The 26,210-nt window shown below is 53.3% G+C and overlaps 1 protein-coding gene across 2 annotated transcripts in view; it reads left to right on the forward strand.

Moving 5' to 3' along the window:
* GFRA2 (GDNF family receptor alpha 2) overlaps positions 1–26,210 on the forward strand; it is a 157,938-nt gene that overhangs the window by 31,741 nt on the left and 99,987 nt on the right. For both annotated transcript variants that reach the window (XM_057490462.1, XM_057490502.1), the window contains exon 2: positions 5,281–5,476. In XM_057490462.1, the coding sequence (XP_057346445.1) occupies positions 5,431–5,476 (46 nt within the window). In that variant the 5' untranslated portion in view covers positions 5,281–5,430. The remainder of the gene's footprint in view (positions 1–5,280; positions 5,477–26,210) is intronic.

The raw sequence follows: 26,210 nt of genomic DNA on the forward strand, positions 1-26,210 counted from the left end.
CAATTTGGGTTGTAGTAACCAGGCAAAAGTCTTCTCAAAGCCTTCTCAGAACAAGGTAAGGGATTCAAATGGATGTGTATAATGAGGTTTCTGTTCCCCTGTCTCCAGCTCAAGGGGTCTTCAGGCTTGGGAGACCTTCTCTCTCCTGGCCTGCTGAACTTCCTGGGCTCCCCAGAGCTCTGGAGCACCTAGTATGTCCTCAAGCAACAGCCAGAAGCTCAGTGGTCGAGTCGTGAGGTTATAGGAGACAGGCTTCCAGGCCCAGCAGGGCACCTGCCCAGAGGAGTCCTGTGAGTCACGTGGTGGGCCGTGTGCTCTGTCAGCACACCACACCAGCGTGCCTGAAGCTGTCCCTCTAGCGTCCCTCAAGTGCCTGCCTCCTCCAGATTTCCTCCCTTGGTGGGATCTGAGAGCCAGGCAGAAAGGACCCTTTCCTAAAGCCGCTGGGAAGGACCTGTTGATCCATCTCTAGGCTAGGAAAGGCCCAGTTCTTGGAAACATAAGGGCTTATCCTTTCCTCTTTGAGGGGAAGTGAAAATGCTTTCCATTCCTCCAAGCCATGCAAAGAATTTCTTGCTAAAGAAGCAAAACTAAAACCCAAACCAAACTGAGTTCTCACGGGTCACCCATCAGCCAAAGGTTCGGCAAGATGTCTCTTTGCATAAGAAGTAGGCTTCTGAACTGTGCCTCAGGGACCACCAAATTCAAGCCCTCTTTATGCTTATGGGGAAGCTAAGGCCCAGAGAGGGGAAGAGACTTGCCCAAGGCCACCAGGTGACTGGAGCCAAAACTCAGACCAGAAGCCAAGTACCCTGATCCTGAGGCAATTTGCAGTCTCATCCCAATCACTAGGTATGGGAACTCAAGAGGTAGAAAGCATTAGGAGTGACTCCCAGGGCCTCCCAGCACACATAATAGCTTTCTGCGGTGGGGAAGACTTACCTTCTGTCCCCAACTCCCTGTTTGATTTCCAGTCTAGGAACAATGACCATAGCTCCCATTTGCATGGAACTTCATGAAGCCCTGTCACGTCCATCATGTCATTTGAGCCTTGCTTACTCTATGAGTTCCTATTTTATAGATAAGGAAATCAAGATTCAAGGGTTAAGTGACGTGCCGAAGGTAATGCATTTGCTGCAGAAGGGGAATTAGGAGCCAGCTCTGCCTCTGCAAGCTTCCTGGAGACCCGGCCTGCGGGTGAGCTGCCTGGTGGCTCCTCACCTGCTCTGCTTCCCTGGGAGTGACAAGCCGACGCTGCTCTGTGCCCCTTCTACTGCTACGTCTGTCTTCCTCCTCCCCATATCCATGACCATGCTATTCCTTTCTCCTGGCCCTCTTCCTCATCCTTTGATCCTTTAGGCCCCAGGCTCCTACTGTCTGAGGCGGGCCTGGCCTCTTGGATGGGCCTGGGTGGTTTGCACACGGGGACTCAGGCTGCAAGCAGATTCTGGGGAATGGGGTTTGGGCTGTGGGATGGGGCACTGAACCTCTTTGGAGCTTGGGCGGTTAGTTGCTTCTCTGTTGCCCACTTGGACATTTTCCCTGGCTAGGCCTCAGTCTTCCCTTCTGTAGAATGGAGAGGGCTGCTCCATGCTGTCTCTGCTTGGGCACTAATTTTGTCAAAAAGGGGTTAAAAAATATAACTGCACTTAATCTTTATAGAAGTCTGGTCTGTTCATTTGCATATAAGCATCTCCTCTGCCCCCAACCCTGGCAATTTGCATCTCATTATCCAGCTGCATCCTTGGAGATTGCCCCCTTGACTGGACCTGCTGGGACGAGCTCTATCTCCTTTTTGACCCTAAGAGCCTTTCTCCTGCCCTCCTGGCCCCAGATGGGTTCTTAGCCTTCACCAGCCTCTGCAATCCCAGCTTCAGACTGTTGGCCAGGCTCTCAATTTTCCTTCTGCAGAGCGGTCTGCAGGGCCCAGCCACGGAAATGGGGAGCCTAAAAAACAGGGTGAGGGGGTGTACTTAGTGGGAGGGGTTGGGAGTGGGAAAAGGGGGTAGCTCCACCCGCCCATGTGAACATAAAAGGCCCAGAGTGTACTGTATGTGCACATTCATGCACAGTCACACACACACACACACGTGCACCCATTTGCTTTACTCCTCGATTCCTTGCCCCCATCCCAGGTCATCCTCATGCAACTTCTTTTTGCTTCAAAGCAGAGCTTGATATGCATTTTCTGTGACATCGTCCAGGTGAAAGTTTGATGGGGAAGGCAGGGCCAGACAGGTTTTGTGTTTTATCATCCAGCCCTGCTCCCGGGGGCAGACCCGTGTTCTCCCAGTGCAGCCCAGCTCTTCTGAGCACTGGTGTTTCCCCAGGGAAGCCATCCCTTTAGCCTCTCTTGCAGCCCTACCCTAGAAAGCCTGAGATTGTAGTGGGGGACAGCCACCAGCAGAGATGAGCAGAGGGCCTGGGGAATGAGCGATTGCCTGAAGCTAGATGATGACCCCTTGCAGGAGGTGGGCAGGGGTCTGCCTGGGGCCCCAGTTGTTGGACCTGGCTCCCTCTGCTCAGAGGCACTGCTCAGTGGCACTGAATCAGAACGTGCTCTGTGACTCCCGGGAGTTGAGGGGAGTGATGAGCGGTGGACAGGGAAGCGCGCTGCACACCCTGACGTCAGTGTGTGCTGGGGCAATGGCTGCGGTGGTGCTGGGCAGTGACATCTAGTCTCATTCATTCATCCAGTGAATGCTTATCGAGATCGACAAGGGTGGGGCCTTGTGTTGTGTCTGTCTGTGGATATAACAATGACCAAGACAGATGCATGACCACCACAGGGAATGCATGGCCTGGTGGTGACTCAGACAAACAAACACGGCAGAGGTGAAAACAGGTGGAGAGGAAGAAGTTCAGGGCCTCGGATGGTTAATTCTACATACCAACCTGGCCACATGACACTCAGATATGGTCAAACACCAGTCTAGATTTCACTGTGAAGGTCATTTTTAGGAGAGGTTAGTGTTTAAATCAGCAGTCTTGAGTGAAGATTACGCTTCACAGTGTGGTGGGCCTCACCCAAGCAGCTGATGGCCTGAAGTGAACACAGACTGAGGTCCCCTGAGGAGGAGGGAATTCTGTCAGTGGATGGCTTTCAGATTCGAGCTGCAATGTCAGCTCTTCTTTGGGTCTCCAGCCTGCTGGTCTACCCTGCAGATTTTGGACTTGCCAGCCTCCACAATCACATGAGGCAATTTCTCTGTTTCTCTGGAGAGCTCTGTCTAATACAGGGGCCCGTGAGAGTGCCTGGGAAGGGATAGAGGGCATAGAAGGCTTCCTCGAGGGGGCAGGCTGAGCAATGACATCTCTGCAGTTAGGGAGGAGGAGGGAAGGAAGGAGTGTGTGGTTTGATTAATGACCCTGGGCCAGGATGGCTGAATCTAGGTTGTGTGCATTTACTAACTCATTTAGGGACTTCTGGCCTTGGGCAAGGCCCTTGACTTCTCTGAACTTCAGTGTTTTCCATTGTGAAATGAGAACAATAGGCTCAACATTCAGAGAACTTTAGGGAGGATGCAAATAAAATGCAGGAGGTGGCCAGCATGAAAGATGGCCAGGAACTGAGGAACGGGAGGGGTGGTGTGGCCCCTTAGAGGCTTTGGTGGGGGGCAGTACTGCAGTGGTCATGCAAGCGGAGGGCCTGCTGGTGCTTCCTTTAGGCCTGGCACATGAGGGGCAGCAGAAGTGGGGCAAGGGGATGGCCTGGCTGAGGGGCAAGAGAAGGAGGTTCTTCCCTGACTTGCTGCAAGGGACCCTTGGGGCCTGAGCATCCCCACCTGTCAAGTGGGGGTTGTCTCAAGAACCAAGCGAGAGAACGTGCTGAATGGGAATAGGCCCAAAGGCATAAAGCATGATGGAAGGCAGTGTGCTATTACTGTGGTCAGGGGTCGGAGGGAGGTGAGTAGGGTGGGCTGGAGCTGGGGGAAGCAAGCGAGGCCCCTAGGGCACAACACTGGGGGAGGTGCCCCTCCCAGGTGCTGACCTCCCTACCTGTTGCTCTGTAGGGGCCTCACTCACCAACCCCCGGGCTGGCCTGGAGGTGAGACTGGCATTGACTCATGCAGGAGTAATGGGCACTTTGGGTGGCCAGTTGGATTTTAATGTGCTTTGAAAGGTTGGATTGATGTTTTCACAGGGGGGTATCTGCCCAAGGGGACAGCCCCACCCTGGCTGGTTGGCCAGTTCCTCTAATGTAGCAGTTCTGAGTGGGGTCCAGGCCTGTAGCAGAAGCCCCATCAGGGAACTTGCTAGAAATGCAGATTCTTGGCTTCACCCAGAAACTGGGGTGAGGTCCTGAAAGCCTCCAGGGGACCCTGATGTCCCCAGCATGTGAGAGGCAGCAGCTGCAGTGGGGGCAGGAGAAGCCCTCATTGATTGACTGAAACAATTCACTGTCAAGAAGACACTGTGTCCTTCTGTCCTTCCTCCTCCGCCACAGTTTCTCCTCCATCTTCTCTGTCTTCTTCCTCTTTTTACCCCAAGAAATGAAATCAACCCCCCACTAGACGTGGTCCCAAAGATTCTCAGATTCTTTGGCTTCCCTTGGCGCGTGGGAGCACATTTCTAACACAGCTTCCACCTTAAAAAGAAAAAAAGACCGAATGACTAACAATTATCTGAACAGAAGTTCAAATACTATGAATCAGAGAAGTGCAAATTTAAGCAATTGAGTATGACTGAGCTCCTCAGAACGGCAAAAGTCAGAAGGGTGGACAAAACGGAGTTGGTGAGCTTGTGTGAACACAAGACCTCTCTGAACTGTGGGTAGGAGTGGAAACTGGTACTCTGGTTTTGGAAAGCAGTCTGGCAAATTTAATGCTATTTATTTTCTTTAATTATCTTTATTGAACACACCTCAGTAAGTAGTGCTTACTGTGTTTTAGACATTGTCCTAGGCAACTGACAAATACCAACTGAAATAATTACTGACCCGTTTGAGTACATGTGTGCCTGTGACTCAGTGATCCTGCTCCTAGAATGGACCCTGGAGAAGGTCCCCCCAGTCAATAGAGGGACACATATAGGGAGTGTTGTTTGTGGCAGAGAGAAGCTGGGGGCCTGTCTTGGTGTCCATGGGGGGGGATGGAAGAGTGGGTGGACTGTGACAGGTGCATCCTGGAATGCTGGAATCATCTCACCAGAAACCAGCATCAAGGAAAGATCTCAAAAAACAGTGTCTGAAGAAAGTAAAACGCAGAATAACATTCATAATGGAGTGCCATTTATGAAAATTCAAGACACGCACTCATAACAATGCTCTGTAATTTCCAGGGACGTATGCATATTTAAGGATATGCCGCCAACGTATTGGAGCAGGCACCTACGTGGAGGAGTGGGGACGGTGATGAAGGGGCAGGAAGGAGACCACGCATGGACCGTGCATGAACTGGACCTTCAGTGTGCTGTGTGCAGAGGAGTGTGATGCCCCGAAAGTCTGAACCTGTGCTCAAAAAGAAAGAAGAAGAAGGTAGCTGCCTTTCCCTGTCAATGGCATAAAGCTGAAGAGAGGAGGCCTGAGGGCAGGGGGCTGAGCAGGCCAGGCAGGGTGTGGAGTCTGGCTAGCATTCTACCCTAAAACTAGGTCCTAAAGTGTCTGTAAAATGGGATAATAATAATAATAATTAAGTGGTGGTGACATCTGGGTCACATATTCTAAATGGTTGGTCCATAGGGGCCACTGCTGACTTGCTTTCTTGCTTTTCTCCCGCGTGGCACTGTGGGAAGTTGTTCATGCCTTGACAGTCCAGAGCTGCATATGTGAGCACAGGGTGGGGAAGGGCCAGGGAAGTGTGCTGGGGAAATGTGGGGACATGGCTTCGCCTCTGTGTTGACTTTTTATTTAGAAACATTTCACGCATACACCAAAGGAGAGAGGACAGGAGTGGACACCCCCACCCCCCACCGACCCCGCCCCGTTCAGCAGCTGCCAACATGCAGCCAATCTGGGGGATTTATTGACAGAAGAGAGCAGTGGAAGGAGTAATAGCCATGCTTGGCATCTGTGCACGCTATCATCCAGCCTGCGCATGGACGTCTTTCCCATACAGTATTTCATTTGCTTTTCCCAGCAACCCATGGAGTCGATTCCTGCTTTAGAGCTGAGAAGGCTGAGGCCTGGTGCAGTGAGGTGGCTTGGTCGAGACGGCCTTCTGGTGCTGGCCCAGCGTTCCGGCTTGCGATCCAGCCCTCCTCTGCCTGTGAGCAGAGGCCCCTTGAGCAGTACTGTTAGGCCCACCCGGCCAGCGCTCAGTAGTGGGTGGCCTTGGGTTAGCGCCTGGCCTCTCGCTGACCCTGGAGGCCTGGCCCTGGCCTGGGGCATTTCTGTGCGTCCTGCCCTGCCTCTCTGGGAGCTCAGTGGCATCACTCCCTGGTGTGTCCTACTTAACGGGAAGTGGAGCAGTTTAGAAACAACCCAGAAAGCAGAGACGGGCGTCCACGCAGCCCCACAGTCCCCACTCCGGGGGCCCCGCCTGGCTCCTGGCCCCTGGCTGGACAGAAGAGCCCCTGGGAGGTGGCAGTGGTGGTAGGTGGGCAGGATACTGGGCCCAGGACCAGGATTCCCTCGTTTCTACTCAGAGCTCGTTTCGGCTGCCAGGGCGGGGGAACTGGAGACCTGGTGGCCCACGAGTTGCTGGGGAGGAAAACGGAGATATCTGCAGTTCCTCAGGGTGCACTCGGCTCCCAGGCTGTGCTGAGACCAGGCTCCAGAAACAGATTTCTTCTTTTTTTAAACTACATTTTCCCCACAGTGACCCACTTTGGTAGCCGAGGCCCCGAGGCACTCCGGCCACCGCTCTGAGTTGTTTTTCTGAAGGACAGGCTCCCTAGCTGGTCCTCGCTGCCTGTGCTGTGGCTGGGAGGCCTGAGACAGGGGAACCTGCGTCCTGTGGGGTGGGGAAGGCCACCAGGGGCTTGGGACATGGGGCAAGGGCTCCAGGTTCCTGGGGCCACCACTCACCCCCTCCAGTCTGGAGCCCTGGTTTGGTTTCTGAGGCACAAATGGGAACTTCTGTTCCTCACTTCTCAGTCACTGGCCACAGTGCCTCTGGGAGGTGGCTTTGGGTGAGGGGGGCAATGGGCAGGGAGGTGATGGTACCAGCACGAGATGCAAGACCCAAGGACCGTTCACCATCTGGGCAGTGACCACTCCCTGAGCATCCAGCCCTGGGGGGACAGTGGGGCGGCAGGGGGTGCCTTTTGGGGATGGGGGAGTCCGAGGTTGTGTCCATGGAGGCAGAGGAAGAGAATTCCCGCTTTGTGACTGGTGTGCACTGGGAAAACCTGGGCACTTGGCAGGAACGGGGCCACAGTCCTGGCCCCAGGGATTGACAGTGCGGCCGTGTACACATGCACGCACGCAGGGAAGTCACTTGGGTTCTGTTGGTGTGACTGGCAGCTCTGAGAGGAACTTAGTGCGGCTGAAACCAATGGAGGTTTTATGGTGGGAGTAGTGTTTGCATCTTACACCTGTGAGTGGGGACGTGTAGGAACCGCATTCCAGGCAAGGCAGCGGTGTGAACAAAGGCGTGGAGACTCGCACAGCCTTGTTTACTAGGAGGACTCCTGAGATGCTGTCTGCCTGGGAGCCTTGTGTCCAGCAGCCTTGTGTCCAGCATGTGCACTCCGCGTGGCCACAGAGTGCCCAGCCTCGCAGGTAAAGGCAGCAGAACTGACTGTGTCTGGACCCAGGGAGCCTGCAGACCCTGAATTTCAAATGCTACCGCACTTTGCTTAGTCTGGGCGTCCAGGGGTTGCATATGAATGATCCGGTTCAGCCCAGAGCAGGGAGAGGAGAGGGAGCCTGGGGCACTGTGAGGCCGCGGTGGAACCAGCAGGGCCTCTTTCCCTGGTTGCTGGGAACCCAACATGGCTTGCCAGCCTCTCCCTCTTGCCCAGGCTTCTTAGTTCCTTCTTCTTTTCCATGGAGGAGGAAAAATGATGGCTGCCCCTCTGAGGGTGGTTGTGGGGATTAAATGAGGAGGGATCTAACCTCCCAGCCTGGAGCCTGGTGGCTCAGTAGGTGTCCGATAATGAGAGCTCTTCTGCTTGTGGGATGCCTTCCTTCCTTATCTGGCTAATGCCTTCCCTTCCCTTCCCTCCAGGCTAGGGCACAGGCAGTATCCCTGTGGGAGCCGGGAAGGTGGCTTCTTTGGTCTCCATGTGCCTGGTGCCTGCCTCATAGGATAGGCTCAGGAATGTCTCTGAAGGAATGAATAAAAATGTGTAACTGCTTTGTAATTTGGTAAGAATTTACAAAAGGTAGTTAATATGCTTCTCATTCCAGAGAGTGAGCCTTGGGCAAATGCATAATGAAGTAAACAGAGCCTGATTTCCAGGTTGGAGTGGGCCTGAGGGACAGTTTGGGGTGCAGAGGAGGGTGGGGGCCACACCTGCCAATACCCCCTCCCCTGCAGCCCCTCAGCCTGCTGGGCCCAGGCTCAGAGCATTGCAAAAGGGATCTTCTTTCCATGGGAAATTTGCATCCTCCCCATTAATTTTTTTTGCCCTGATTATAAAATCAGTCATTGTAAAATACTCAACTTCAAACAGGAAAGAAATATTAAACATATTTAACATGAAAAGTAAACAATCCCTTCTTATTGACCCATGTGTCCTGTGTGATGTAGCTAAGGTATGTCATCAGATTTTTTCTGGTTTATCCATTAACTCGATTACTTGTTTATTTATTTATTTGCTTATGTTACAAAAGCAGGACACTGCTACCCATAGTTCTGTAACTTCCTTATAGCACCTAGCAACATACTGTGGGCACTGTGGGTTTTTAAAAAATCGATACCACATTCTTTTTAATGGCCATATAATATTCCATGATGTGCAGAAGGCACCGCTTACTCAATCAGTCCTCAACTGATGGCCCTCTGGATCCTTCTAAATGGAAAGTGCATTTTGAAAGAGGCCTGAGTGGTGAGGGCGATGGTTGTCTGAGGAAGGCACCGTCCTTTCCTTCCTTCTGGCTCTTTCTCCTGGTGCTGCCCTTGTGAGATAGCAAACCAGCTATCCCTCCCCTGCCCCACCCAGCCCCACCCTGTCTGGGCTCCTCTTCCGGAGGGGATGAGGGGGACTCTACAGCTCCCGAGTACGCCCACCCTCCGCTCTTTACAGTGTCACCAACCTAATCCCCATCCCCTGGGGTCTGTCTCCCCTTCCTTGGGTCTGGCATCTGCCTGTCTTGGGCTTGTTGTTTGCTCAGCTTGGGGGTTTGGTGGTGGGGGGCCTCTGGGAGGGCCTGGGTCATGGCAGGCAGTGAAGGCTGGGGCAGGGTGAAGCGAGGGAGTGGGCAGGCAGAGTGATAGTAACTAGATTGGCTGGTGCCCCTTCCAGGAGGGGGACAGCCCCAAAGGCCAGAGGCTGCAGTTTGCTGTGGCATTTGGGGAATTGCATGATGCAAATGAGACCTCTGGTGACTATGAATATTCATCAGGAGTTCTCCCTTCTGAGCAGGTGGGAATTCTACCAGGCTTGCTAATGAACCTGCGGAGGCAAAGGGTGGGACCACCTTCCCCGGACTGCCTGTCCTCTCTTGCCCAATGCTAGCCTGTGGAGTGTGGCAGGTGTGAAGCCAAGGGTGCCAGGCCTGGTTCTATATTGGTCCCCAATTCTCAGATTGAGGTCTGACTTACCTAGGCCTTGAATTCCTCCCTCATCCTGTTCTCCTTGGAAAACTGTGATCAAAGCCACCTCTAGAGCCTGGGGCAGAAGCAGGGGAGAATCCTAGAGATGATAGACTCTTAGGTGCTGTTTAAGCAGATGGAGAAACTGAGGCTCAATGTAAATGGCTTGCCCAAATCATATGGCAGTTAGGTGACAGGCTCTGACGTGAGTCCATGCAGTCCAACTTGAGGTCTTACATCTGACCTTCCTGCTCCCAGAACCCTGATTACTCTTGTCGCCGAGCCCCCCCACCACAGTATAATCCCTTCTTGGAATCTTTGTGTGCTTGATTCTTAGTCCCCTCCCAGAAGCCTGCCCTGTGCCCTCCAGCCCACACCACCTGGATACCCTTGACCCTTCCTGGCTAAAACACTCACTCTGCACTTGGCACAGATGTCCTCACTGGCCTTTTTACCTTTTTTGGGGGAGCCTGTTTCCTGAACTTTAGGGTGGCCCATGTCTTATAAACCCAGCCAGGGGTGTAAGGGGCCTACTTCCTGAGTTTGAATCGGGGCATGAGGCTTGGTGGGTAAGACCATCTTGCAGGGACCACAGGAAAGAATGGATGAAATCAGGCCTTTCCAGTAAAAGGTATATGCGCATGGACTGAATCAAAGAATGAGACAGAAGAAAGGAATCTCAGAGGTCATCTCTAAGCCAATGGATTTGAACTGTTTTTTCTTGTTTTACAACCACCAAACCTTTTTTCCAATGAAATCTTAACCGAAGCCTTACAAGAGACACAAGCAGAGCTGCTCAGGTGCAGGATGAGATGGGGGCCTGAGTCCCCTTGCTAATTCCTCCCCTTGTCTCCTCAGCAACAACCCCTGAGCTCACTCATTACACAGATAAAAGAAACTGAGGCCCAGAGAGGGACAGGATTTGCAGGAAGTCACACAGCTCAGTAGAAGCAGAAGCAGAATTAGAAATCAAGTCTCAGGTGCCTCTGGAGGGCTCACCCGTCAGACTCTGAGTATCCGAGTTGCCTCTCTGATTAGTTCTGGTCAGCTCTGGTGGGCCAGGCAAGTAGGTCTCCATTCCCGCCCACCTGCCCTTGACAGCCGGTGCCTTTTGGATAATACACTAGGCTGCGACTTTTGTCTTTCAGTCTTCCTTTGACATTTTTAAGACCAGCAATGGAGACAGGGAGGGGTTAGGTGTGTGGGCAGAGAGAAAGCCTGGGAACTGCTCCGAGTGGAATTTGGTCTGGGTGACAGTGCTGGCCTCCGGATGAAGAGCTGGGGGCAGAGTGCTGCTGAGGGAGGGAAGGAATCAAGGATTTTCATGGAGCTTAAACCCAGCCCTGTGCCCATGCGGCTTTTATTGCCACCCTTCCAGTGGCTGGCCTGCCTGTGGCCCCTCTCAGTGAGCCCCTGACAGGCCCTGTGGGTGTTTCAGGCCCTAATGCACCACCTTGCTGTTTATATGGAGCACCTCTGCTTCCCTTTCCATGCCTTCAATTGCTCCTTCCCAGGTTGGGGGCCCTTTACAGCTGCTCCCCTTCTTCCAGGATTTTAGGAATCCCGTCTGAAGCTCCCCAAGGGGCCTGGGAGCACTCCAGGACAAAAAAAAGTAAATAGGAGGACGTAGAAGTGGGGTGAGAGGAGGAGGGACAGATAGTGTCCCTCAGGGTGGCCTTTCTTTCAGCTCAGCTGTGCCCCTGGGTTTGCCGAGATAGGGCAGGCAGCGCTGGGCCAGTGGGGCCTGTGGGGCCCAGGAGTCTGGCAGTGCTTTGTTCCTGGGTTAGCCTGGACGAACTGCCCTGTGCCTCACACGCCCCCCGCCTGCCTTGCCAAGTTGCTAGAGGGTGACTTGTTGTTTGTAGTCAAGCTGTGGGGGCCCGTGACAAATGTGTTCAGTCATACTGCCTTGCTCCCCAGAGCCAAGGGCAGAGAATACCTCCAGCGGGAGAGAAGGTGCCTTTGCCTCTCGGGGGGGCTGTCCAGGCACTGGGCCTGGGGCAGCCTGCACAGGCTGAGGCGGCCCAGGGTTGCAGTAGCCTCTGAAAATGGAGGCAGGGGCCCTTCTCAAGCAAACCGAGATGCACGGCCTGATAACTCAGGATCTGATGAAGGGATTGCCATGGAAGGACCTCATCCAATGTTGGAGGATGCAGGTGACCTTGGCTGAGTCCCTTCCCTCAGTTGTGTCCCTGTGGTAAAGTGGAGGCTTGGGTGAAGCTGCTCCTCTGGCTTGGAGTCCCATCGCTGGTGTCTCTTGCCCAGCCCCTTTCCTGCCTGCCTCTTCCCGCTTCCCTTTCTCTCCTCAGCACCTCTCCTCTGCCGTCTCTGCCAGTCCATTTCCTGGAGGCAGCATGGAGCAGTTAATCTGCTCCCTCCCCTGCTGCGCCACAGTGGAGGGGGCGGTGGAGCAGCGCCTCCTTCCTGGGTGCTGAGCAGCCCAGCTTTGCTGTTAGGAAGCTGCTGCTGGTGAAGGTGCACCTCCTCTCGCCTCCCTTCAGTTCCTTGGCAGAGCTGTCTGAGCTGAAACGGGCACCCCCTCTTCCCCACAGTGGGCTGGGAGCTGCTGGGTGGGGCAGGGGCTGTTGCCAGACACTACAGCCACCTGGCCGGGCCAGAGAGTGCCCAGCAACTAGGCAGTGGGGGTTGTCCCAGTCTGAAGCCCCTGTGACCCTGAGAGAGGGCAGCCAGGGCGGACAGCTCCTTTGGGGTGGGAGCAGCTGATTGGCGGTCCCCACCAGAAGCAAGGCCCCTGCTCTGAGGGAGCTGTAGAGTTGGTCTGGCCTGCAAAACCTTCCAAGCTAATGCCTGTGGCTGGGAATGTTCCACAGTGGGGGTGGGGGGCACAAAAGGAACACATGATGTGTATCAGCTTCTCTCCCCATCTGGATGGAGCGGGTCACACAGCCAGAGCCGGCTTGAGTACAAATAGGAGGAATCTGCCCATGTTGGGTTCCTAAAGGTTACGGGGAACACCTCCTGTCCCCCAGATGTCTCTGTCACCCCCTGAGCCCCCTATTAAAATGAACTCCTGGCAGAGGCCATACCTTGCAATGCCATCAGTCCACACTTTTGTGGAGATTACTGATGGTCAGCTGAAGGGCCCAGGCAGATGGCAAGGGGGAGTACCAGGGGGCTCACGATGAGGGGACAGAGATCAGGACAGGGGAAAATGACACTGTCCTATACTTGCAGCCACCAGAAAGTCCTCTGTGCCCAGACAGCCTGGGTTGCTGCCAGCTCAGAGCAGATTCATCTGGGGCTAAACCCAAGAGGGCCCTGCTAGTGTGGTGGTGAGGGGGGCCAGGATGTCAGGCCAGGCCGGGGTTAATGTCTGGCTCTTTTTATTTCTAACTGGGTCTCCTTGGGTGGTAACTTCTCTCCACCCTCATTTTCTTCATCAGTAAGGCAGTGTGTTGTGAGGCATAAATAAGATAATGTACAGCATTTAGAATAGCACCTGTCACATCGTATGTGCAAAGGGGCAGGCGACCTTGCTATTCCTGCAGAAGGCTCCAGCCCCATGTTCCACAAGTCTATGAATTCCTCTGCTGCCCATCAGTCTGTGTTTCTTAACTAAGCTTCTTTGTATCTGCCCCCTTCCTTCCCCCAACACACAGCTCATCTCTCTATCTCTGGCCGCCCTCATGTTATCTGCCTGCCTATCTTGCTCTCATCTCCCGCTCTCCGCCTGTTTCCATCCCTCCTGGCCCCTCCATCCCCATCTTCCTTCTTGCCCTGGCTATCTCCTTGCCATCTGTTTGGCAGTCTGGCAAACACTCAGGGGTTCCCCGCCCCTGCCCATCACTATCACCTCCTCCCTGCCTCCTCCCCTGGACTCTCCCTGGCTGAGCCCCCTCCCTCTGCCCCCCTTTCCCCTCTGCAGCCCTGGCCAGAGCTCTTTCCCGGCACCCCCGCCTGGGTAGGTGTGGTGGAGTGGAGCAACGCAGGCAGATGAGGCTGAAAGCAGCCTCCTGAGGCGAGGGGCAGGCCTGCTAATTCCCCCGCTCTGGGTGGAGGATGCGAAGGCCTCATTCAATTATGTCACATCCACTCAGCTGCTCCACCCAGATGATGCAGAGCAGCCCACTTGCCCTTCCCAGCCAGGGCCTAATGGAGAGAGATCTCTTTCAGTCTGGCCGACCGCAGGGGCCCTCCTGGAGCAGGGATGGGCCCGGTTTGTCTGGCCTCAGGGTTCTCAGCCTGCTGCCACTTGCTGTTCATCCTAATTACGCCCAACAATTGGCCTCTGGAGTTTGTCCCTCTCACCTTAATCATTGCGGAATTGGATCTCCGCGCCTCTCATTCCATTACTGCCCCCTCCGCCTCTTGCCTGGCTGCGCCTGCAGGAGCCAGGCCGGCCCTGGCTCTCCCAGGAGGTATGAGCCCTTGGGTAAGAGGACCAGGGAGGTGACAGGAGGGACCCAGGACTGGATCCAGGCCAAGGCTGCTCTTCAAACCGAGGTTCAGACCCGCAGGCATTGCTGTGGTGCTTGTTCAGGACATCAGGCCTCCGCTGACTAGAGGCAGTGCCAGATGCTGTCGGAGGTCCCGGAAAAGCCCCAAATTCTATCCCTTTCCTTAAGAAGCATAACCCAAAGAGCCAGGGCCCCCAGAATAAGACAATTAAGGGCAGTGGGGACCATAAATAGAATCAGATTCAGAGAAGAGAGATCAAATAACTGAACAAACATTTACCAGGAATTTACTGGGTGACAGATTCTTTCATGTGCATTGTGGCCGTTTACTCCTCACCGATCTGTGGGGAAGGCATTGTTGCCATTCGCAGCTGGGGAACCTGAGGCCCAGAGGCAAGGGGAGGCTCGTCCAAGCTCCAGCAGCTGGCAAGTGACGGAGGCCGTGTGCAGGGCTCTGGGGCCACATTGTGCTTTCCCACTGGCCCTCAGGGGCTGGGCTGGTGGGGAAGGCTCTGAGGCAGGACCCAGTGGGCAGAGGGAAGGAGGGGGACACCTCGGCGGGACAGCTGGAGCTCGGTGGGACAGTGGGACGGCTGGAGCAGAGTTTAGTGATATGAATGAGGACCACGAAGGGGGAAGGGAGAGGGCTGCTCCAGGGGACATGCCATAGGGAATAGGAGCTCAGAGTTGAGTAGAGGGGGACACCTTCTAGAGAATGACTGGTGGACACATGCAGGTGGATGAGTTGTGTCCCTCCACAGGACATGTCCCAGTCCGATCCCCCGGTATCTGGGGATGTGGTCTTATTTGGAACAGGGTCTTTGTACATGCACTTAGGGATTTTGAGATAAGATCATCCTGGATTAAGGATGGGCCTTATATCCAATAATTGGTGTCTTTATAAGAGAAAGGGCAATTTGAGACACAGAGGAGAGGGCATGTGAAGGCAGAGGCCTAGACTGGAGGGCTGCTGTCACAGTCAGGGAGCGCTGGGAGCCCCCACAGGCTGCAGGAGTCAAGGAAGCATCCTCCCCTGGACCCTCTGGAGGAAGCCCTGCTGACCTTGACTGTGGACTTGGCTTCCAGAAGTGTGAGAGAATGAATTTCTTTTGTTTTCTGCCACCATTTGAGGTACTTCATTACAGCAGCTACAGGAAACTAATACAGCTAGAGGTTCATCTGTCCAGCACATGGAGAGTGACAGGCAGTGAAGGCCGGTGGGAGCCGCTTCCCCAGGGGCGGTTTGGAGCCCACCATACTCCCCACTGGAGGCCCCTGAGACCTGGTGGGGTCCCCCACCCATGGCTCATGGCAGCAGGACTGGCCAGAGAATTCAGGGTCTTGCTCCTTGCCTGCGGGAGGAGGATGAGCTGAACAGCAGAACGAAGGGCCCCGGGGAGCTGGAGGGAAGCAGGCCCTCTTACCCCCGGGATGTAAGTGCACGGAGCATGTTACCAGTGAGAGGAGACCCTGCTGGAAACACACATGGGCTGCTCGGGCTCTCAGTCATGCTGTGGGCGATGGCTCCATCACATGAAGTTAAAGGAGATTAAGGATGTTTCAGGGAGCAGGCGGGGGGTGGGGGGCAACCTCCCCTGAAGTGCTCCCAGAAATCATCCCTCAGGGCCACTTCCTGATGTAGGGCCCAGGCTGGAAAAGGCAGGGCTTCCCGTCAGATGGGAAACTCTTAGCCGACAGAGTGGTGCTGTAGGCCGGGAGCTCTGCAAGATCCAGGGGTTCGCTTTTCTGTGCCCACACCCTCCCCATGACTGGACTGGTCTGCAACACTAACACCAGCTTCTCATCGGCTCCTGGATGCCACTCAGGGAGCTTAAGGAGCAAAATTAACAAGGCACACAGGGGTACTGCTTTGGGAGAAGTTTGTGACGGATTGAGAGACCTCCGTGGGGGTTGACAGAGTGAGGCTGGTACGTGTCTGGGAGCTCCAGGAACGGTATCAAAATGAGGGAAGAATGCAGAGCTCTAGGTGCCAAGCGCCCTGGAAGGCGCTCCTCTGGGAGGTGGGGTGCATGGAAATAGGCACCGTGGGGGGAGACGATGAGGCTGTGGGCTATTTATGAGACCACAGGCCTCAGGGCCCAGATAGTCCACTTTCCTTCCTGCTGATGGCAGTTCAGTTTGCTTGTGGCTTTTTCCTCTGTAAAAGGTGAGATGTTTTTCAGCACACGCTGCAGCTGAGCCGTCTTCACTTACCACTGCTTCTTCCCTGCTGACTCCCTCCGCCCCTCACCTCCCACTTCCAGTCAGTCAAGTCAGAGACTCAAGGAGACCCTGAGGCTCCATCCCGCTTCCAGTTTACTCTTTAAAAGGACAGTCTTCCCAAGGGTGCCCCCAGTCTCTACAAAGTGCGAGAGTCATATAGCTTTGCAAAGGACAGGGTCTCCCTGGGTCCTTCTGCCCTTTCCTTCTCTGCAGCTCCATCTGTGCACACCCTCTTTCTGCCCACGCACCCCATTTGCAAGGTCACTGCCCTTGCCTGTGCGGCATACCCTTCTCAAAACAGGTTGGGTTTCTATGTCCAGCGGGTGCTCTCTGATGCTGCGCTCGCCCTCCACATCAGGCTCCCACAAGGCCCACATTATGCCCAACCTCTTACAACCAGCCCCTCCCAGACGTTACTGCTGGAAGGGCCTGGAAGGACCTGGCCCAGTCCTTGTGTTTCAGATGAGGATCCTGACACTGAGGGGGCAACACAGCGCTCCAAGGCCACACAGCTAACGCATGGAGGAGCTGAGCCAGGGCCGAGACCAGTTATGCACATATCCGGGGAGGTTATATTTTGGTGCCCTTCAGACTGGCTTTGTGCAATATCTGTCCCACAGTTATTTGGTAGGGTTGGAGTTGTGTCAGAGAGGGATGTTGGGGGTTCCTACCCAAGCCCCGGCCATCTCCCTTGTCTCCACTGAGAGATCGCAAGGGCAGGAGCTGAGCCCTAGGTCTTCCTGTCCCCATAACCCTGAGCACAGTCCTTTGACATGCTGGCTGCTGTGTGATCAAGCTACTGAAGAAGCCGTGTGGAGAGACCTCGGTTACCTGACGCCATTCTACTTCTTTATCCCATTGGTGTTTTTGTGTCCTGCACAGATCTGTGCCCAGTTGACTTGCCCCTTCACGCAGCCTGGTGGCTGGAGAGCCCCAGGCCCCTGCCCCACCTCTCTGGTGCCATTTCCCTTAACTGCAGGTGTCTCACTCAGGGGCCTGGGATGCTTTGTGCTGCAGGAGCGCCTGTCTCCTGAAGATGCCCGTGGGACCCTGTGCCCTCCCCACACTCCTTCGTAGTCTCCATCACCTGGCTGCCCTCCTCTCCTGGCTGCTCTTCCCACCCTGTTTCTCTTCTCTGACACCTACTTCTTTAGACCCCTCTTGCCTGAATCTTCTGCCACTTTTTCTTCCGGCTTGTATCTCTAAAGCTCATTCCTGAGACCTACCCGTTCTGAGTGGTGACAGCCACACCCACATCTGAGTCCCAGCCATACTTCCTGTCCCCCGGTGCTGCCTCTGGTGCTATTGCCTCTGGCCCCCATTGTGCAGAATGTGTGGGATGTGAGAGGCGCCATTGCACTTCTGCTCAGTGTGTCAGACTACCTGAACGTTTCCCATGAGATACTCATTTCTTTGGCTTAAATGCAAATCCCCCTGACAGTGGTTACACATAGAGCCATTGCTGATGTTGGTGTCTTGAGGACCAGGAAGGGCTTTATCAGTGAAAATGAGAAGGCAGCTGAGTTTCAGCCTGAGCTCAGATCCAGCAATAGGAAGGGGAGGCATGGCATTCGGGAATCTCTAGCAAGTACCCATTCTCCAGGGCAGGGGTCGGCAAACTTTCTGTAAAGGGCTGGATAGTAATTGTCCACAGATAGAAAGAGTCTATTAGTAATAGTCTTTGTGGACTGCATGGTCCCTATTGAACTACTCAATTCTGTAGTTTTAATGCCCAAACCATAGTGTTACGGGTTGAGTTGTGTTCACCAAAATCTATACGTCAAACTCCTGACCCCCAGTACCACAGAATGTAACTGTATTTGGAGATGGGATCTTTAAAGAGGTGACTAAGTTAAAATGAGTTCCCTAGGGTGGGCCTTGATCCAATATGACTGGTTTCCTTGTAAGAAGAGATTAAGACACAGATGCATGCAGAAGGAAGACCATGTGAGGACATGGTGGGGAGGTGGCCGTCGGCAAGCCAAGGAGGGAGGCTTCTCAAAGCCCTGCCGACACCTTGGTCTCAGACTTCTAGCCTCCAGAACTGTGAGAAAATAAATGTCTGCTGTTTAAGCCTCTCCGTGGTACTTCATTACTGAGGCCCCAGTAAACCAATACAGGTTAGTATGTACACAAATGGGGGTGGCTGTGTGTGGACAAAACTTTATTTTTGAACATTGAAATTCGAGTTTTGTATTATTTTCGTGCATCACAAAATATTCTTCTTTTGATCTTTTCTCCCAACCATGTAAACATGTGAAAACCGCTCTTAGCTTGTGGCTGTACAAAAGCAGGTGGCGAGCTGTGTTTGCCCTGTGGATGGAGCCTGCTGACCCCGGGCCCCTGGCTAGGGAATCGGATGTGGTGGGCATGGGGGTGGAGCCGAGGCTGGGAGGGAAGCCAGGTCCACACTGGGCAGACCATTCACAGTGAAAGAGGGAGCCTTAGAACATTCTGGAACCGGGGAGCAAGGTGATTGAAATTGAATTTTCAGGGCAAAGGCCATCCTTGATGTGGAAGGACGTGGGTGCTTCTTCGCAAGTCTGCCTTCTTGCTGTGAGTGCTGCTGACGTCGCAACTGTGTTCTTTAGGTTTCCATCTCCTCTCTTGCCCGCTGGGATTTCTTGCCATCACGTAGTGAGAATGTCCTCTCCAGGAATGGCTACCGTCCTCCAGGTCCTTCCCCTTCAGAGTCTCTGGCCACAGATGGTAGCCACCTTTTCTCTAAGTGACTGGAAATTAGACTTCCCAAAGTCTTTGACACATATCTCTGCATCCCTGCGCTCTTTCTGGGCTGCTCTGAACTTGGAGGTGCTGTGTTCCTTTTCTCTGAAGCTCCTGTCCCTTCTGGCCAAGGTTTCTGTCATTTCCAGAACTCAGTCATTTCCTCTTGGTGGATGGGAATTAAGCCTGAGAGGTCTGTTGCCTTTGTTACCTTCTTACCCTTCTGGGGCTGAAATTGTGAGCAAGGCAAGTCAAGAGGTTATGGAATGCTCTGTTTTTAGCAGAGTGAGATTTATGTGTCTTGGAATCAGTGCTAATGTGTCTTGATCCTGGGCTGGATTTGTGTCTATATTAGGGAAGCGTCCTTTGTTCTCATATTTCAAACCTGTGGAGGAAGAGCTCAGGGCCAGTTCCTGGGCCCCATACCTGGTGCGTGGTACTCCTGGCGCTGATCTGGTCCTGAAAAGGTAGGCTGCGGGGGGGCAGGGATGAAGGCCACCCTCCCTACCTCACAGAGGGGAGGAGACCTGGCTCAGAGAGGAGGTGGCCTGTCCGAGGCTACAACAGCCAGTGCCCAGCGGTCCGAGAGCTGCTGTCTGTCTGCTGGTGTTCCCACCACTCCTCAATTCCCTGCAGGGCCTACAGGATTCCCGCGGAAGTGCATTCACCGCCTCCCTTCAGCAGGCTTCACCTGCCCTGTCTTCTCTACCCTTTTTCTCTAGGCAGAGAGGCATTCTCACGAGTTCCTGTTTCTAGACCTTTGCATAAGCTGTTCTGTCTGCTTGGAGTGCCTCCCTTTGTCCTCCCATCTTTCAAGATCACAGCTGTATTTGAGGCCCAGCACAAGTCCTGGCTCCTCCAGGAAGCCCTGCTTGCCAGCCAGGTCTCTCCTTCCTCTGGCTCCAAAGCTCCTGTTGTCTGGAGCCTTGCTTGGCACTAACTACACACTCATTACCACCCGTGTGGACACTCTGGCTGTCAGGGGTTCCCTTGTCTCCACCGAAAGATCACAAGGGCAGGAGCCAAGTCTACAAGGTCTGCCTGTCCCCATGACATTAGCACAGCCCTGGTGGGTGGAGGCTGCTCCACGGGTTCTGTGAGCCTCTGGGAAAGAAGGGAAGAGAGAGGGAGGGAGGGAAGGAGGGGGAGAGGGAAGGAGAGGGAAAGAGGGAGGGCTGGGGGAGGGAGGGAAGGAGGAATGGGTGGGGGAAGGCAGGAGGGAGGGAGAGAAGGAGAAACGCTCAATGCTGAAAACCTCCATGTCTCTGGACAGGCAAGAGCCGTCTCTAGGGAAGGAAATGAGTGGGGAATGGGAGGTGGGGGCGTGGGTGGGCACCCAGGAGGGGCGGTGGCTCTAGGTGGCATGGAACCTGGGAAGGAGCAGCTCGACTCTGGCAGTTACAAATGTGAGGCAGGATGTGGGCGGAGGCCAGGGCAGGGCAGGAGAGGGGGGTCCCCTCCTTGGGTCGCTGCCTCTGCTGCATTGGCCCCTCTGGCCATGAGGGGGTGGGCTGGGGTGCACGTGGTGCTGGTGGGGGGCTGTCGATGCCTGTGGAGACAGGAGACAAATGACTCCATCCTAAAGAGTGGCTCCTTTTCTAGAAATCTAGTAGTTCAGCTCCTTGGGGTTGTAATTAAATGTCAAATATAATTTAGGACTGGAGTGTTGATGGGTATATGGACATGAAACCCAACACCTCATCTTTGTGAGTCTCCCCAGTACAGACCTAATTTGGGGAGTCAATTGATCACTCTATTTAAATGTCATCTGAGAAAGCATTTGATTTCCCCTCTGCCCTCATCCTTGGCTTTGCAATAATAATTGGAAGAGTGGAAAACAAAAATAAAACAAAAGCTTGCATGTATGTTATATGTAGGTTATATATGGAGAAAGAGCTGGATTGGGACCTGGGATTTGACACCTACAGAAATTTATATATATATATGATGTTCAGTTTTCCTTTCCCAGATTAGGCTTTGGGTGGCATAGCCATTGACCCATTTTCTCTGCTCTGTACATGGTGGCCGAGGGCCTTGATAAAGCCGTCCTGCAATCGTGCCCTGCCCACTTTGTGGGAGTAAACGGGAGAGAGCATGGGACACCTCTGTTGGTTGCTGATGCAGTCAGTCACAGTGCCTGGGATTCCTGCAGAAAGTTAGGCTGATTTCTACCCTTTCCTTGTGCAGATGACAATGCCCAGGAACCTGGCAAGGGGGGTGAGGATGCCATGATGGCAGGGTTATGGGCTGGTAACTCCTCAGCTCCCTCAGCCCTTAAGTAGGGTAATTCTCAAGTGTGCTCTCGCTGTTACCCAGAGCTTCTCCGTGGGATTGCACTTTGACTTCCACTGCAGCAGTGGGCTGGATAAAACACATCTCCTGGGTCACTCCCTCTACCCTGCTCGTGTACCCTATACCCTCCCAAGTTGTCTTTGTGCACTCTGACTTGGCTCAGGGTCTGCTTCCGGGATGACCCAAACTGGCACTGCATTTCCAGAGGTCAGCACAGTGCTTACTTGAGAACAGATGCCCAGAAGTCCTGGGGAGTGGGTAACTGGGTAGATGGGGAAGGAAGCTTTGCACGCAGGGTTACGTATAGCAGTATGACCAGCAAAACAGCTCAGGCAGCATTGTGGTGGAGACGTTACTGCTTACCAAATGTCTGTGTGCCTTCCTAGGCTTTCCATCCTCCTTGCAGCTATTGGGGAGCTATGTGACAGGCCTGGCCAGTGGCTGGGAAGGAGAGTGACCCATGTCACTGTGTGCAGCCCTGTAGTTCTCGTTTTCCTGCCCCGGGTCCCTGGAATCCATGCATTACATTGTGGAGCTCCTGCTGGGAGGGCAGCTTGGAGGACGCAGTGGATTTTTCACGAGTGGGAAGCAAACCACATTAACCTACAGGGATTTTCTCTTTTCCCTATCACAGAGTAATGTAGCCTGACCTGCACCACCCATTCACCAGCACTTACTTTGTACTCCTACTATTTGGCTGTAGGTGCTGGGGAGGTTAAGTGGAGAGGCTGAGTCCCCGCCCTTGTGAGCTTCAGGTGTGAGACTGTTCTGACAGTGGTACCTCCCCCAGATGGGAGCGGCTCCTTCTTGCCTCCCCACTCCTGTCGTCTCCATGACCTCACTTCCGGCATCTGTGGTGGAGAAGGTAGATTATAGGTTCCTGGTACTATTGGGATGGAAGGCACTAATATTCAATGTTTTTCAAAATGTGTTGACCACAACTCCCAGTGAGAAATATTTTTCATATTTCATGAGTATGCAGCACATACATACATAAATATATCTGTGCATGGGTATTCCAGGATCAGTATCACTGGCAATATAATCTGATATTTTGTATACTATTCAGTTTTGTTAGAGAATATGCATGTGACCTATTGAATTGATTTCCATGACCCTCCCTGTAATGATATATAACCTGCAGCTTGGAAAAAAAATCAGTCTACACAATAGAGACTTTAGGGAACTAGAAAATGGTGGCAAACACTGTGGGCTAGTAATGGTTTAGGGGGACTTCCTGTAGGAAAAGGCCCTTGACCACAGGTGTGCAGGAGCTGCATCGGTACGGGAAAGACATTCTGGTTGAGAAGACTGAGCAAGGCTTGGGCCATATGCCCTGGGTGTTTGGGGAATGGTGGTCAGCCTACCTCTAGGGGAGTGGCCATGCGGGGGACAATGAGAAATATGAGAACAGGTAGGGTGATATTCAAAATAGTTAATAACTGGAATAGTCCTGAGACCTGGAAGAACATGTGCTTTGGCCAATCAGAACAGGCAGCAGCTGTGGCTCCTGCAGAGCAGTAGTAGCAGTGTAAGCCTGACCAACTTCCCAGAAGCAGGGTAGGCAAGGAAAGGGGTTGCCTGTGAACAGGGGTGGGCGGGAGTGATGGGGCTGGGAATGCCAGGCCTGGGGACCAGAAGCCCCTGCGGGATTGTGAAACAGCTCTGCATTATGCTCCTTTTAAAGAGCAGTTTTATCATCTTAAGATTCCAAACTCCTCAAGATTCTGAGCATCTGACTCCCCAAAGCCTGGGAGGGATGCAAGACTCAGCAAAGGTCAGGGGCAGGTCACAAACAGGACCACCTGCGCATACTGGGGCAGACAGGTAAGGGGCCTACTGAGATGTCTGTGGTCAGTGTTGCTGCACAGAGGGCTGAGAGAGGCATCGGAGACCAGCCAACAACTTCTTTTACCGTGAGGCTCAGGATCTAATAAAGGAAGTGTAACAGCGTCTGCCTTACTGACCTCAGAATTATACTCTGAGCGTATGAGGAGGAGCAGTTAGAAATCACCTTGAAATGAACAAGTATTTTATGAGCATAAGCACTGCCTTGGGGTGGTAGAGGGGGCACTTTCCCCCTCAACTTACCCAAGAAAGAAAATTTTGTTTAAATAACACAAATGTAATAGAACTGTCCAAAGTACATGATTTTGGCAATGAAATTTGTGAGACCTAGCCTGTGGTTCTCTTACTTTTGTAACAGTGGAAAGTAATACATTTTTCATAACATTAGCAATAAAAGTAATAATAAAATTCTAGCACTTACTGTGTGCTGATTATGTGGCAGCAACTCCACCAGGTAGGTACCTTGCACCTCCGTTAACTTACAACCAACCTGGGCTGTGCACACTATTATTGTCCTCATTTTGCAAAGAAAAATGATGAGAAAGCTGGTGCAAACTGGTGATGATACGACTACCCTTCCACTTCATGGAGCGTGTAAGGAAAGCTGTGCCCCTTCCCCGGATGTAAGTCCACACAGGCAAGGCATCTCCTGATTTCTCCCTGCAAAGCCTCTTAACTTCCCAAAAGCTTGTCTAGCAGTGTGGTGTAAGGAGCAAGGACTCCAGCAGCAAAATCATCCTGTCGCTTTCTCTGAGGCCTGAGAGACCCTCCCATCCATCCAGGAGGTGGGGTGGAGACCGGGAGCAGGGGACAGACAGCTGGGAGCTAGACTGGGAGTCTGCATTCCCTCTCTCCCCCACATGCATCGTCACCAATACCCAAGGGAGGCTGTGGTTCTCATGAGGTCTTCCTTGAGATTCCATCAGTGCCACTGTCTTCCCTGCCTTCACCTGTGCTTCCAGATCCTCCCTTCCTCTGTCTCGTGTCCTCAGGCGTGTCTTCCCTTCTTGGCACCATGTTTGTGGATATTTGGCCGCATGTGGTCCTTACTGTTTATAATTGTGTGGGTCAAGTTGAGTTGAATGTTATCAGTGGAGACCCATCCTTGGGACATTCCAGGAGGTAGCTTTTAAGTATTCTCTGATTGGGATTTTCTCCTGTATTCATAAACCCACTTAGAGTTGCTTCTGTCTGCCCTTGATGGATATTTATGAGAAAGAATGGTGTAATGAGCTTGAAGCCCTGATCTATTGTTTTTTATCTGTGTGCCCTTGGGCAAAATCACTCCATTTTCTCAGCTCCAAAATGAGCATAATGGTATCTCAAAAATCTGCAGTGAAAAGTAGAAATAATTTACATAAAGCACCCAGCACAGTGCCTGGCTTCAATAAATGGCCCTGAGTTAGTGGTATAAACCAGAAGTCAGGAATCTCATTCTCATCCTGGCTTGGTGACTATCTGGCTGAACTTGAGCAAGATATTTCTCTTTTTGGAGCCTCGGTCATCTGTGGAATTAACAGGTCCGGATAGTATTTGAGGCCTCTTTTGGGTCTGGTATTGTCTCTGACCCAGCGCCCAGCTCCTAGCCCCCACAAGGCCTAGGTGAGCCAGCCCAGTGAGACTCGGCTAGAGAGCTGCATGTCCGAGGTGACTGCTTTTCTAGGGCAGCTGGCAGGGAGGTTTGGGCCCCTGGCTGACTGAGGTCTGGCTTGGAGAGAAGGGGCAGGAAGGAAAGAGGGAAGGCATCAAGAGGAAGACAGTGACCTTGCAGCTGGAGCCCTGCTGGCAGTCCCGAAATGACAGATTAAGGAGGGGCTCTGGTATGCTGTTCTTCTCAACTTTAATCACTGTAATTCTGAGAAGACTTGAGTCTAAGCCTTCGATTCTCTCCATGGAAAATCGTGTCTTTGGAGCATCCGCAGACAAGGATGTTGGCGAATTGGCAGTCACTGCTCTGTCACCGCCGCACGCAGGGACGGCCGCCTGACAGATGGAGGTGTGCGGGTGGCATGGGTCAGAGCCTGCCCAGCACTGTCCGGCGTGCCTGGCACCCCTTTCCCTGCTACCACATGCCACTTAGCCATGTCACAATTACAGAGATACGCAGATGTCCTTTATCTGCTGGGGAGAGAGGACACGGACATTTTTGAATGAGGCAAAAGAGGAAAAGATGGGGAAGACGCAGGGGCGTTAACTTCGGGTGTCTGTGCTGGAGGACGTGGCCGTGGGGGAGGAGCGCCCTCTGAGTGTGGCATGTGCATGTGTGTGCTCGTGACTGGGGCTGAGGGGAAGGAGCAGCTGGCAGGGCTTGGAGAAGCCTGGCTTCCACTTAAGGAGCTTCCTCATTCATCAGGCCCGGATAACTTGGAACCTTCCCTGATTCTGGAAATGATTATTCAGTAATTTCAGTGTTGATTCTTGGCGAAATTCCAAAACCGATGACTGATACTGATGATTTGTGAGTTCTTGGAAAAGAAAGGTGATTGCTAGAAGCCAGCATGAGTTCACTTAGAACAGAGCAGATCAACCCACTTCGTTTTCCTCTTTTTGACAGGTGTTAGATTGATAATCAGTGTGGCAGGGTGCTCCTGCTAAGCCAGGGGTGGAGGGTGCGGGTGAGGAGTCACCCTTCTCCCGGTATTGTCCCTGTGCGCGTGGCCTGAGGTACTGTGGGCAGCCCTGTGGGCAGTCCCTCTCTCAAGCCTCTCTCTTTACCCTGAACATACACAGGAGCAGAGGGGGCCCCACAGAGACTGAGAATTTGGTTCCTGTGCCCACACTGATGTACTAGATGGCTGCAGTCCCGGTGAGCAGGCAGGAAAGAAGAGCATGGCTTTCTGGGAGAGAACTCGCCAGGAGAGAAGAGAAATTCAGGCTCAGGGCAGGCCCCAGGCTGGGGCAGGGGGCTGCTCTGGAATCCATGGTGGCCCAGGGATAACTGAGAGCTCTGCTGGGCCTGGGGAAAAGCTGTATGCTTCCTATTAATGGTGCAAAACATGGGTCCTGGGCAGATTTAGTGTCCTCCCTCTCTCTGCAGAGCCATTGTGGCCCTTACAAATCAGGC

This window comes from Manis pentadactyla, chromosome 1 (genome assembly GCF_030020395.1).
Source record: "Manis pentadactyla isolate mManPen7 chromosome 1, mManPen7.hap1, whole genome shotgun sequence".
Classification (NCBI taxonomy): domain Eukaryota; kingdom Metazoa; phylum Chordata; class Mammalia; order Pholidota; family Manidae; genus Manis; species Manis pentadactyla.